Here is a 13,948-nt window from a genome sequence, read left to right on the forward strand (position 1 = left end):
TACCTCATAGGGCAGCAGTTCCATGCCACTTATTTTGGTTGCCCTTCTATGCACTTTCTCCAGTGCAACTATTTCTTTTTTGAGATGCGTTGCTTCACTAAACGCAAAGGAATCTTAGTGGTTAGAGGATGGAAATTAAGAAACGAGGGTAACCTGTGTTAACTTTAGATGTAAAATTTCTGCAATTGGGAGCAAGCTACATGGAGTAGCAGTTACAACCATGAACAGCAGGCATGGGGCAACCTGCACAGAATACTAATTACAACCTTAGAGAGACATGGGGGCCACCTGCACGGAGCTGGGCAGACTGGATGAATCATTTGGGTCTTTATCTACTGTTATTTATTATGTCACTAAATGCAACTCTTCTCTGTACTCCATGGATTTGGATTCTAGTACCCCAATGGTTAATTCTAAGGACCAGATATTATAGCATGAAAACCTTTGAACATGAAAGCTGCAGTCCCTATTTTCAGATTTCTACAGGAGAAAGGGAAGTTGGGATCGTTCACAGAGTGCTCTGCAATGCACCGAGTGCTGCCAGAGGAAAAAGGTTTCTATTTAGTCTGTCCTGGTAAGAAAAAACAAGTTGCAAAGATGAAACAAAGCTGGCAGATGAAAAATAAAACAAAACATGGCCAATAAAAAGAAAAGCAGAAATTAAAAAGAAAGAGGGCCTCAGAATGTCCATTTCTATCTGCTAATAAATAACAGAGGCAACTCGAAGAGCAATGCGATGCACGAGGGCTGTTCAGGCAAACATTTTGGTTTAGTTCAGATTTTTTGTTCAGTTTTGTACGGTTTGGACTAGGTCATTTGATCATTTGTTTCCACTAAAGTCAATGGGGAAAGCCATATAACCTATTTTTGACCAACTTTGAAGTTTTCCATCCAAGTTTTATGAAACTTGCCGACAGAAGAGGAGACAACACCCGAGTACCTCACGAGAGCTAAGAACACCCAAGGCAGCAAAAGCAGGGCAAAGAGCAACAACAGTGGTATGAACAGCGTAAGGCATAGAGCGAGCTAGCCATACACACTAATATGGCTAGCCAGGACATACTCTTCCCTCCCCCTCCACATTCGCCCTTTTACAAAGAACCAAACACACACACAGACAACAAAGTGGAATCAATAGGCCGCAGTTTTATTATATGAACAACCAAGGTACCGAGCCCACCAGAACCAAACTTAAGGAGCCCCAGTGAACATCTGCCTCCAGCCAGCAAGATGATCACCAACAGGCCATCAGACCTGCATGTTCCTGAATAGCATAAACTCCCACGACCCCTGCCACCGCCCAGCAAAGAGCCGTATGGGGACAACTGCACCCAGTTGTTCCCTGAAGTGTTCAAACCCAACCACTGTCAAGTCAGCAGGCAATTCAGCAATACACTGAAAACCTCAAACAGGTCACAGGTGACCCACCTGTGACCCCCAAAGACACAGCCCCCGAGTCCTAACAAAATAAATCCTCCAAGGCCTCCTGAAATGAGTTCAAGAACAAGTCCAATCCTATAAAAGACAAATGAACCCTGTCTTCTCGGAACAACCCCGACCCCAAAACCCATGACCACTCATAAGGGATATGTCAATCCCCCCATCAATCTTAGCCAAGCATCAATCTGTTGATTAGCCTTCACCAGATTCCTGTGCCAAATCACTTTGCTCATCTCAGGCAGCCTTGCAATTATATCGGACCAGCAAATTACAGCAGTCAGTAGCAATGTTTATTTCCATTTTAAATCTTTCCTGACAATGCTGATGAATTTACGTCCTGATATTTTACCCCAGTCAGTCCTCCCTAAATGAATAATCAGCATACATGGCTGCCCAAAGCGTTTCAAGCCCCTTCGCAAACATGGGAGGAGTTTGTCCCAAAGCATTCCCCTGTGTCCCAACCATCGAACTATCATGCCTCTCAGTTAAGTCCAACTGAGACCCATATGGGTGTCCACATGCATGCCTGTAGGCCCACACGACAAAAGAATGTCCAATAATCCATGCATTATGCCCCAAGCATGCAGTACCTGAAAAGAAAAAACAATCAGTAAAATGCACACATCTCATTATGGCCCTGGATGGACATAACCCTCAAACGCATCAGACTTCCATCTACCGATCCTCTGAATTAACCTGCTCAATAAGCCCGAACGAGCCGCCGAAGTTGCGGCTCCAATCCTAAACGAGTGAGTCCCAAACTGACCCGCATCCAACCCTATTGCAGACAAACTAGACCTTAAAACCATAGCAAATTGATATTTAGTCAAAGGGCGAAGGTCAGAATGGACCAAGAACTGAGAGCCCCCTGCAGCCCAAATCTGAGAAAAAGCCAACGAACTAGCCACTGGGTACATATGGAAACCCAGGACAGCCCACAGAAATTCAGTTTTCACAGATCAATTTTGGATCTAGGAATGTACAGAATTATTGAATCGATATCCAAGGTCACATGCTTAGCTAAACAGCCCTATCAGCTCAGTCCCTTTTGACTCCCTGGCCACCAACTCACTAACCTGAAAAGCCCCCAAAAATGCTAGTACGAAAGCCATGTGAAAAAGACAGCATTCATATAGAGACCTGCAAATGTTCGACAAGACATCCCATAGCTTAAACAGGATATCATGTGTAATGGGCAGCCATCCATCAAGGCTGCGCACTACACTTCTGAACCACCCAAGCAACAGTCACTGGACCAGAAAATGGCCCATCGGGAAGCCCCAACCATGAGCCCGCATAAAAAATGAGAACCCCATTAATGGTCTTGATACCGATGCCTTGGAAACACCATCTGCTCTCGCCTTCTCGATAAACTATATCAAGAAAACATCCAGAACGAGCCTCTATCGCTAACCCAAGGATGCAAGGAAAGACACTACCTTATTAGTGCCCTTTATATCACCTGTCCAAGCAATAGGGCTAGTGATGATCACAGCAGCCTCCATGCATCTGGGAACCAAATTTCCATATGAAAGGCAGCACAGAAGCTCCGCATGGGCCACTTCTGGAGCGAGCTTGCGAAACAGTGCCCACTTGGAATGAGAAAGAGAATCAACTACACCATTAGCCACACCGGGAACATGACGAGCCCAAACTGTCATATCTAGAGTCATGCAACGGAGCACAAGCTCACACAACAACATAGGAGATCATTTTCAGAGGAACTGTGTGTGTAAATGTAACCAACTATTGTTTTCAAAAGCCATTTACTCACATAAAGTGCACTTACTGAGTAAATCCTATGGACAATTCAATGGCATATATTGTAGCAATTTTCAAAAGCCCACTTACTTGAGAAAAGTGCATTTACTCGAGTAAAATCCAGTTTTGTGTGTGTAAATGCATTAAAATCAGGCCCTTAGTGTAAGAGACACACAAGAATTAATACAGTTACTGACTTTTACACAGAGAAAGTAATCTGCCCCATCGCAGTCAGTCACTGACTACTCTGCGTATGCTTCAAGAAAAATTCAATCTCTTTCAGTATGATTCTTACAGATACTGCCTGCCTGCTGTAGAAGTGCAGTCTTACCCTGCTTAGGTATAATTACACTGTAACCATCAGACAAAGGGTTACACTTTCTTCTGCTGCTAGCAGCACAGCTAGGACGCAACAGCGATTGTAAGCACACATCTTAACTTTCTCTTCTAAATTAAAGCTTTTTTTTTTTCTAATCTTTTCTTTAATTTTGGAATGTTGAAGCAAAGCGCTTTAAAATCTCTGCCTTCCCTCTCAGATCCTGCTGATCAAAGTGCTGTTTCGCTTTCACTTAAACAAAAAAATGACGTTAACTAAACCATGCAGCAGACAGATAGTAGAGGCTGATTGAAAGTGCTGAAATATAATTGGTCCTGTTCCTTCCTTGTCCCATCCGCAACCAGCTTTGCATCTGACTTTAATGGGACTGAACCAAATGAGCCAAAAAGGATTTTTTTTGGGGTACAGTGCCCATTCAATTTGGATGATCCAGCCCAAATAATAAAAAAAAAACAAAAAAAACCCATTTGTATCAAATTTAACATTCAGATCATCCAAATATACATTCCTATTGTGCACTCACCATGCATGTTTTGTGACAAACATGCTCTGAGCAAGTGTCAACAAGTTCTGTTTACTTACAAAAAATGGCATTTTAATTATGCTTTCACTTGAGTGATAAAGTACAAGAAAATTACTCATCTGTATCCAGTTCTCCACAGGATTCGTTCTTCATAAATCTATCACTGTTTGAGTGGACTGTGCACATAATACAAAAAGCATAAGCTGCTGAAATGGGAATACTGTTACAGAAGAGTTCTGTCTTATATGTTAGACAATTGGAAAAATCCTATCATCCCTTTTTTGACGAGTGGATTCATACGATATGTGGGCTAATGAAGATGACAGCAAATGTGAGAGGAACGCCTCATAATATGCATGAAATTTGGGCGCCAGTGTAACATTTCTTCTCTATAAAGTAGTATGTGGTTGTTATTACTAAGGGACCTTATGAACGCGTGTTTGGTTGCCTCACATCATTGGAAGGATGGAAGAAAAAACTAAGGATTATAGGAGGGTGGGAGAAAATTAAGAGTTATATAAGGGTGGAACTCTTCAGTTGGCTTTTATTATCCCTCTCTGTGCAAAATGTTTCTATTTAAATTGTAACCAGATGCTATGGTTTTTTTTTTAATATATTATCCATGGCATGTTGGAATATTCTATTAGTCCTGAAAATCAATAAAATGCAAGTTTAAAAAAAAAAGAAAAAAGAAAGAGCTTGCTAGCAGTCACTCAAATGGGTCACACAACTGTACTCAGAACCACACAGATGGAACCTTTCAAAGCCCTCTGGAAAAGGCAATACAGTTCTTCATTCTCACATGCGATAGCTGCAGCAGCACTACGGCTCCCTTTGGTTTCATTTCTTTAGCTCTGACTGGGGGGAGAATAACTCAGGGGAGCCTGGTGGGTTTACATATGATTTGCCATACTGGGTCAGACCGAGGGTCCATCAAGCCATATCCTGTTTCCAACAGTGGCCGATCCAAGTCACAAGTACCTGGACAAATCTCATGCTGCTAATAATAGTGGCTTTCCTCAAGTCTACCTAGTTAATTTATGGACTTCTCCTTCAGGACCTAATCCAAACCTTTTTTAAACCCAGCTATGCTAACTGCCTTTATCACATCGTCCGGCAATGTATTCCAGGGCTTAATTGTGTGTTTTGAGAAAGAATTTTCTTCAACTTGTTTTAAATGTACTACTTATTAACGTCGAGTGTCCCCATATCTTTGTATTTTTTTTTTTGAAAGGATAAATAACTGATTCGCATTTACCCATTCTATTTCACTCATGATTTTATAGACCTCTATCATACCCTCCCCCCTTGGCCATCTTCTCCAAGTTGAACAGCACTATCCTCTCTCTAGCCTTTCCTCATATAGGAGCCATTCCATCTCCCCCATCATTTTAGTTGTCTTTCTCTGTACCTTTTCCAGGTTTTTTTTTGTCTTTTTTTTTTTTTTTTTTAAGATGCAGCAACCAGAATTGCACACAGTACTCTAGGTGCAGTCTCACCATGGAGCAATACAGAGGTATGATGACATTCTCTGTTTTATTCTCCATCTTTTACTAATAATTCCTAACATTCTGTTTTCTTTTTTGACCATTTGTGTAATTGAGGAACTGATATCTTCAGAAAACATGTTCAAAGATAAGCAACTTTACTTTTTCTGAAGACAAACAGAGACACTGAATCATGCATATAGAACCAAGGATTTTTTTCCAACAACAAAAAAAAAAAGAGAGAAAAACAAGAATTGCTAATGGGCAGAAAATATTTCTTGGAAAAAAATTCTCTATTGTTTTTGAACACTGACATATAAAAATGGGATCAAGAAGAGAAGGAGTTGAGCTCTACCCCTCAAAGAGATGGTAGGGAAAAGACAGGGTGGCCAATTCTGATCTTCAAGAGCCACAAGCAAGCCTGATTTTCAGGATATCTATAATGAATATTCAAGAGATAGATATGCAAACAATACAGGCAGTACATCAAATCTCTCATATGCATATTCAATACGGATATCTTGAAATCCAGACCTGCTTGTGGTGCTTGAGGACCGGAGTTGGCCACCCTTGGAATAGACAGCTTAAACCTACTGTCTTACTGGGAAGGCATGTCCAGACTGTAATGGGATATGACTGTGTGGCATGAACTCTATATCACAGGAAATAATCCTCAGATAGGTGACCAACACTGCAGGCCAAGCCTACACTACTTTGTAATAGTTTATTCACTTTTTAAAGAACTGAGTAATCCCCATTCAGAGGTTCTGAACAGGAATTGGACATCTCTTTTAATAAAGTGAATTAATGAATACAAAGTAGTTTTGACTAGCGCTCCCTACCATTAGTTGCAGAAAAGCTGCACTGGAACAGGGAAGAGGTAACCATATCTGAGGGCAGCAGGGAGACTTTGCCTGCTTATGGGGACTCTGAGGGGCTGGCAGAAGAGCAATGAGGTAGGGGGTAGTTTATTTTCATCACTGGGACTCTGAGGGGGTGTTGGGGAAGATTCTTTTTTTTTTTATAGGGAAACCTGGGGAGAAGTGATGGGAAATCAAGGGAGACTGGAGCTGGGGGGGTTATTGGAAGAGACTTACTGGCTAGCTGGTTAAGTTCAGGCAGCCATGTTTGAGTGCCCTAAATCTAGTTCTCTATATTTTAGACAGCTAGATTTAGGTGCTGGTTTTTTTTCAGCTGAAAGCCAAGCTGATTAGGTTCAGCTGAAATTAGCCAGTTATCTTGACTGCTCAGCAGTTTATTGAAAATGAAACCCTAGGTTACAAAAAAATAAACTAAAGAGTCTCAAGTGTGCTCATGCACTATAGGTATCAAATGTCATTTCTACCTCCTTTTGGTAAAAAAATATAAAAAAGTTCCGATTGGTAATTAGACCAACCAAGGAATCAGATTACCCAAGTCCACGAGATGCTGAATTCAAAATCCATGAAGCCACCATTCTAGAACCTTTATCTTCTGCCTAGAAAGAGGTCCTGGTGGCGTGGCCATGAACATCTTTCTGCATCAAGAGACAATTCCCATGACATAAGAGTCTTCTCAGCCAGAAAAATACAAGCTCTCCTCCAACTTGTTTTTCACAGTTTCACAAGCAGTGACCTCTGAGGTGTTTTGTTTTGTTTTTTTTGTTCCATGAAGAGTTTTGAAATCTTAGACTTGAGCAATTCTTTTGAAGGAGCTGAAGAATGCACTGGCTCGATGTCAAGGTCTTCAATACCAATAAACTTGATATCCAGGAAACAACCTCCATGAACTATGTGGTATGGATAGGACAGAACATCATTCAGTATTTGAGACCCAAAGAGTTTCTGCAGAAGTTATATTATCCTATACAGGAATCTGTCTAAGATGGGACTTTTCCACAAAGAAAACACAAAAACCTGAAAGATCTCATTGCATAGATTGCTATTAGGGAAACATGGCAAAGATCTTTGTCATCAAATAAACTGTGCCAAGAAAACCATATTCCAAAGTAAGCATAAAACAAAGGTCAAGAAATGGGAAAATATCCAGCAAACATAATACAGCTCCAGCACTTTCTGAGAGGTGGGAAGAACTGGAAGTAGATGGGGAAACCAAACACATACACCTGATGTTGACTGGTATCAGACACAGAGGTGCACCTAACACTTTTAAATTTCACATTTCAACAGCTTCATCTCCACATGTACACTAGACCCACAAGGTGGATTTGGACATACTTCATAAATGCACAGTATATAACATGAGCAAAAAATGTCAGCTGGAGAAATCTACATGCAAATTAAAGATGGACACCAGTAAAGCAGATTAATGTAAAGAAAAGTGAGCGAGAATGAAAAGGCAGAATACAAGCAGCAGAATGAAGATAGCACGCTGTAGATGAAGGGAAAGGGAGGTCTTTCTGTGTTCAGATGATTGTAGCTAAGATATTCTGCAAATAAAGATTAGATTCAATTTAAACTTACTATAAGTCCATCTGCGTGCTTGTCCTCATTATTTTGGTCCTTAAGAAAAAATGTTAAAAATGTAAACATGCATCAGTATTTCTTACTATTTCATCAGCTGTTACAGGTGTTTAATGACTATCACATGTTTTGTCCTTGATGTGTTTTTAGCTCACATGTTTAATATTTTCCATAATATGAATTCAAATTAAGAACTTCTTTTCATAACACTTTGTTGCTTCTGCCTCTATTTACATATAATGTGTGGATGATTTTAGTTTACTTTTCTCTAAAATAAATGATATACAAATGCCATTTGTAATTTTGTCAGCATTTTTTCCCAGGTCATCCTGATTTGCACAAACACTGATGTATGCAAAAAAACCAGCTGCTGATCAAAACCAAAGAAAGAGATCCAAAAGATATTGTTAAATTAACAAATATTTCTAAACAACAGATACTGTTACTTTCATTTTTTTAAGCTTTGCCTGTCAATAGCATGGTGCTTGAATATAAACCCAAATAATATATATCCAGCTTAAATAGAATGACAGCCAGGTTGCTCTGCAAAGAAAAATAGCAAAACAGCAATCAGTAATGCTAAGCAGCACATACACAGCCTGGGCATGTGATTTTTTTTTAACCTGCCCAAAACATACCCCTGGGAACACCTCTTCTAATCCAGATAAGACATGCACTGTGGAAGACAAACTGAAGGTGGGCAATTCTCAGACAGCCAATTTAACTGGGAAAATCACTGCTTACTCAAATACATGGCTTTAAAAATTGCCCTCAATATGATCAAGCATATAAGAAAAACATGATGCAGCAAAGCAGGAAGGACACACAAACAGCTAACATGCAAGCGACATAGCATACTTAAAATAATGACAACTGGATAATCCACTGGTGTCCAGCATCAGGGTATTTCAAACTGCAAAATGCACTACAGATAATGGAAAGAAACAGAAGAGGGGGCAATACTGGACCTGATGCTTACCAATGGGTCAATGTATCTGATATCGTAGTGGATGGTCATCTGGGGATCCAGCAATCATCACAACCATTGTGATGGCGAAACCAAACGACGGCATATAAAACTCGATTGATTAAATAAATAAATAAATAGTGTGGTTCTGTATTACAGATGCAGAAGGTGAGGACTTATTTTAAGGCGAGAGACCTAGACTTTAGGAAAATTAACTTTGGTAAAATAGGGGTGTCTCCCAAGGAGTCAATATCTGGATGCGAAAATATAAGGAAGCAGACCAACAGGCAAAACTAAAAGCAGTTATTGTAAGGCCAACTAATCTTTTTGTTAGAAAAGTAAATAAAGGTTAGAAAAGAGGCTTCTATGGTTTTCTAAAGCATTAGCTGAAAAAGTAAGAAAAATGTGAGCTTTCATAAACTACAAGAGATCACAGAAAAAGGAAGATAGGCAACAATATCTGGAAAAGGTAAGGAAAGCTGGAAAAGAAAGAGCAAAGAAAAAAAAAATAGCACAAAAGGTAAATTGAGGGGACAAGACTTTTTTTTTAAGATATGTTCATAAAAGGACGTGCAAAAGTAATGCAAGATTTAGAGGAGAAGGGGTGGAATATGTAGTGGCTAATAAGTAAAAAGAAGAATTGCTTAAAATTGTCTATTCTATTTTTCTATTCCTTCAATGAGGAAGGGCTAAGAGTAGGGCCACAGAAAATGGACACACAGGATAAGAATGAGGTAAACCTCAAACAATGTACTGAAAAGTGTGTTCATGAGGAGCTAGCTAAACAAATATTCACAAGTGATGATTCAGCAGAACCGAATCAAATCTTAATGTAACTGGAGGATGTAAGAGGGCAAATTGACAAATGAAAGAGTAGCAAATCGTCTGGACCAGATGGTATACATTCCAGAGTGCTGAAAAAAAACTGAGAAATGAAATTGCAGATTTGCTATTAGTAACTGGTAAACTATCATTATAATCATCTTAAGATACCTGAAGACTGGAGGGTTGTCAATGTAACACCAATTTTTGAAAAGGGATTCAGGGTTGATCCAGGAAACTACAGAACAGTGAGTCTGACTAGGAGACACACAGAGTGACTTCTGTCCCAGGCAAAATGGTAGAAACTATCAAAGAACTAAATTGTTGAACAAATAGATAAGCATAGTTTAATGGCACAAAGCCAACATGGATTTAGCCAAGGGAAGTCTTGCCTCACCAATCTGCTACATTTTGTTTTGAGGGTGTAAATAAATGTGGATCAAGATGAACCAGTTGATATAGTGTACCTGGATTTCCAGACAGCATCTGATAAAGTTCCTCAAGAGAGACTTCTTAGGAAGTTAAAAAAAAAATCATAGGATAGGGGTAGTGTCCTACTGTGGATTGAGAACTAGTTAAAAGAAAACAGTAGAGCAACATGGTAAATTTTTCCAATGGAGAAAGGTGAATAGTGGAGTGCCCCAGGGATCTATTCTGGGTCCACTGTTTTGATTTTTTTATTAATATATATGACCTGGAAATAGGAACGAGTAACGATCGTTCCTATTCCATGTTCTTTCTTATGATCAAATTTGCCAATGACATCTAATTATTCAAAGTTGTTAAATCACATGAAGATTGTGAGAAATTGCAGAAGACCTTGCAGAACTGGGAGACTAGGCATAGAAATGGCAAATGAAATTTAATGTGGACACATGAAAAGTGATATACTTAGGGAAGAGTAATCCATATTAAAGCTATTTAATGCAAGGTTCCATATTAGGGAGTCACTATTCCATATTAGGGAGTCACTATTCATATTATCATTGTTGATAATATGTTAAAGTTTTCTCTCAGTATGCAGCAACAGCCGAGAAAGCAAATAGAATGTTAGGAATTATTAGGAAAGGAATGGAGAATAAGACAGAGTATCATAATGCCTTTGTATCACTCCATGATGCGACCTCATCTTGAATAATGTGCCCAGTTCTGATTCACCACATCTCAAAAAAGATATAGCAGAATTAGAAAAAGATAGAGGAAGCCTACCTGCAAGATCCACTACCATTCTCCATGTTTCAACAGGCAAGAGGACAGCAGAGACCTGGGTCCTATGCAGACTCTTCTTAACCCAGTGTCCTGCAGTAAAGAGTGAACCTACCTGCAAAATCTGCTGCCGTTCTCCCCATGTTCCAACAGCAGAGACCCAGCATCCTGCGGCATGCTACTGCTGGGGCACCAAAGGGGCATGCCCCATAGGGAGAATCTCGGCCAGAATAAATGGGGAAAAAAGAAAAAGGGAAGATCTTGGCTTCCCCAGCTGTCCAGGTACTGGTGATAGGACCATTAGACAATAACCCGGTTCGCCCAGCTAAGCAACTTGAAATTATATCGAAGGTCTCTACAGGTGAGGCCCCTCTGAACTTTATAGCTCCTTCACCACCACCTCATAATACTTCCTTATCCAATGACCAAGGGGACATGCACTGGGAACAGTGGAATCATTAGAAGCATCTCTGATACCATATGAGGTATTATCAGGAAAATTACTACCCAGTGCTTTGGACTGTGGCATGATTCAATCTTCCACTCTTGCCCCGGCTCTATTGGACTCCTCTTCAGAGGCTGGTGTAGATATGGTGAGTTCTACACCAACAGAGAAGGCATTAACAACAACTCTGCCTATTCCTGTTCCAAGTAAGGATGAGTTTGTCATCTGGCAAAGCTGGAATGGGGGACAATGAACTGATGGCTGAACCAGCAGAAAATATTTTAAAAGACATCTGGAGAGTAGTTACTAGAAATAAATCTAACTTGAGTAATCAATTGCTCAACTATCAGTTTTCTCAGAAGGAGCAACTTCCAAATTAAAAGAGTTAAATAACAGTTTTAAATATTGAGATGCAACGTGCCACGTTTTCTGATTCTGTATCTAAATTGGGTGGAGGGGAATTAGGGCTGGAGGGTACTGGAAGCCAATAGTAACAGGTGGGAGAGAGAAAAGGGGAAAAAAAATGAATTGAGTGCGTGGCTTGCTGGGCAGACTCGATGGGCCGTTTGGTCTTCTTCTGCCGTCATTTCTATGTTTCTATGTATCTAATATACAGGCATCATCTGCCAACATGAAAGACTGTCTTTATATTCATTCTAGAATGGAATCTTTTGAGACTACACTAAGGGCAAAACATCTATGTATATTACATTTTCCAACAACTAGAATGATATCTCCTTTCAAACTATTTAAGAAATATATAAGAGAAATCTTGCAAATTGTACAAGATAAAGAAATTATCCTTTCTAGATGTTTTTATATTCCTGAAATCAAGAAACGAGTCTCTGAGGAAAGGGGTTTAGATATACTTATATCTTTTAATAGTACTAATGTGCCAGCTTTTCTTCCAAGATACAATTAGAACTAGAGCCACATTAATTGTCACTTTTTTGACTGAACTTGTACTCCAGCAATATTTCAGATTTAATAGGGAGACGTTCTGTGGAACAACAATTCAAATTTTTCCTCAGACATCTCTCGTGAGACGCAGTTACACAGAAAATCTTTTTTGGCATTAAGATCTAAAGTTCAGTCCTTGAGGGGTATTTTCTTTCTTTAAAATGTCCCTGTAAATGTTTGATGATCCTCCAAGGGAAGCTTGGAGAAAAAAAAAACAGCTGAGGGGCTTATGATAGAGGCCTACAAAATAATGAGTGGAGTGGAATGAGTAAACAATTGGTTCTTTACTCTTTCAAAAAGTGCAAAGACTAGGGGATACACAACGTTACTAGGTGATACACTTAAAACTAATTAGAGAAAATACTTTTTAATCCACACAAACTCAAATTCCTTGCCAGAGGATGTAGTGAAAGCTATTAGTGTAGCTGCATTTAAAAAAAGGTTTGGACAAGTTGTATTTATTAATCATCTTGTCATTGCCTTTTTTTTTTTTTTAAACTATGTATGTTTGTTGTGAACCACTACAAACTTTACAACTTCAATTTTAAATAAAGTTCCTGGAGGAAAAGTCCATAAAGCATCATTAAGGTAGACTTGGGGAAATCCACTACTTATTCCTGAGATAAGCAGCTTGGACTCTATCTACCCACAGGATTCTGCCAGGTACTTGTGACCTGGATAGGCCACTGTTGAAAGCAGGATACTGGGCCTGATGGACCTTTTTTCTGACCCAGTGTAGGAGGTCTTATATTGTAAGCCCTCTAGGAACAGGGTAATATGTACAATACCTGAATGTAATCTGACGAGTGATGTAGGAGAATATAAATCAGATTAAATAACTTATCCTGTTAACTTTAAGTCTGCCTCAGAGCAGTCCTAAAATGTATCCAAGTAATTGTATCAGGATAACTTAAGCCTTAACCAGCTATATTCAAAATATAGCCAGTAAATTAACAAAATCTAAGCAAAAAAAAAGAATTCTTCCAGGCCAGCAGGCTTGATCTCCCACCCTGTACCCTAAATAATCAAGAACATTTATGCTGGGCATAGCAACTGATCCCCTCCCCCAAAACAACACAAATAAGTTGCCGGCCATAGCAGCTCGAGATGCCTCCCCCCCCATATCCCCAGCTCCAATTTTCTCAAAACACATGGGGTATGGGCTCCCTCCTAAACCCCACCCACCTGCAATCCCTAAGCCAAACTCCTACCCAACCTCAACCTCTCCAAAAAACTCCAGAACTGCTGGCAGCACAATATGCGATAGGATACTTTTCATGAATGTCGGCATAGAAAATAGTTAAATAAATAAATACATGTGTACTGCTTCCGGGGGCATCCCTTCCCCTCACTGTTGCGACAGCGGTACTAGTAGGATACACTATAAGCACTGCCGTCATACACTATGGGGTAGATTTTAAGAAATTACGCGCGGGCGTCCATGTATGCCCGCTACCCGGCGCGCGCACATGGACGCTCGATTTTATAACATGTGCGTGCATGTTATAAAATCGGAGGAGGGGGTCGGCGTGCGCAAG

General features: G+C 39.9%; 1 protein-coding gene across 2 annotated transcripts in view; it reads right to left on the reverse strand.

Annotated features, from left to right (window-relative positions):
- Positions 1-13,948, reverse strand: part of OSBPL9 (oxysterol binding protein like 9) — a 197,765-nt gene that overhangs the window by 49,906 nt on the left and 133,911 nt on the right. The window contains exon 9 of one of the 2 annotated variants that reach the window (XM_029618433.1): positions 8,011-8,049. The exons of the other annotated variant lie outside the window; for it this stretch is intronic. Within the exon in view, the coding sequence (XP_029474293.1) occupies positions 8,011-8,049 (39 nt within the window). The remainder of the gene's footprint in view (positions 1-8,010; positions 8,050-13,948) is intronic. 2 annotated transcript variants of the gene reach the window in all.

The sequence above is a fragment of the Rhinatrema bivittatum genome, chromosome 10, assembly GCF_901001135.1.
Source record: "Rhinatrema bivittatum chromosome 10, aRhiBiv1.1, whole genome shotgun sequence".
Lineage (NCBI taxonomy): Eukaryota > Metazoa > Chordata > Amphibia > Gymnophiona > Rhinatrematidae > Rhinatrema > Rhinatrema bivittatum.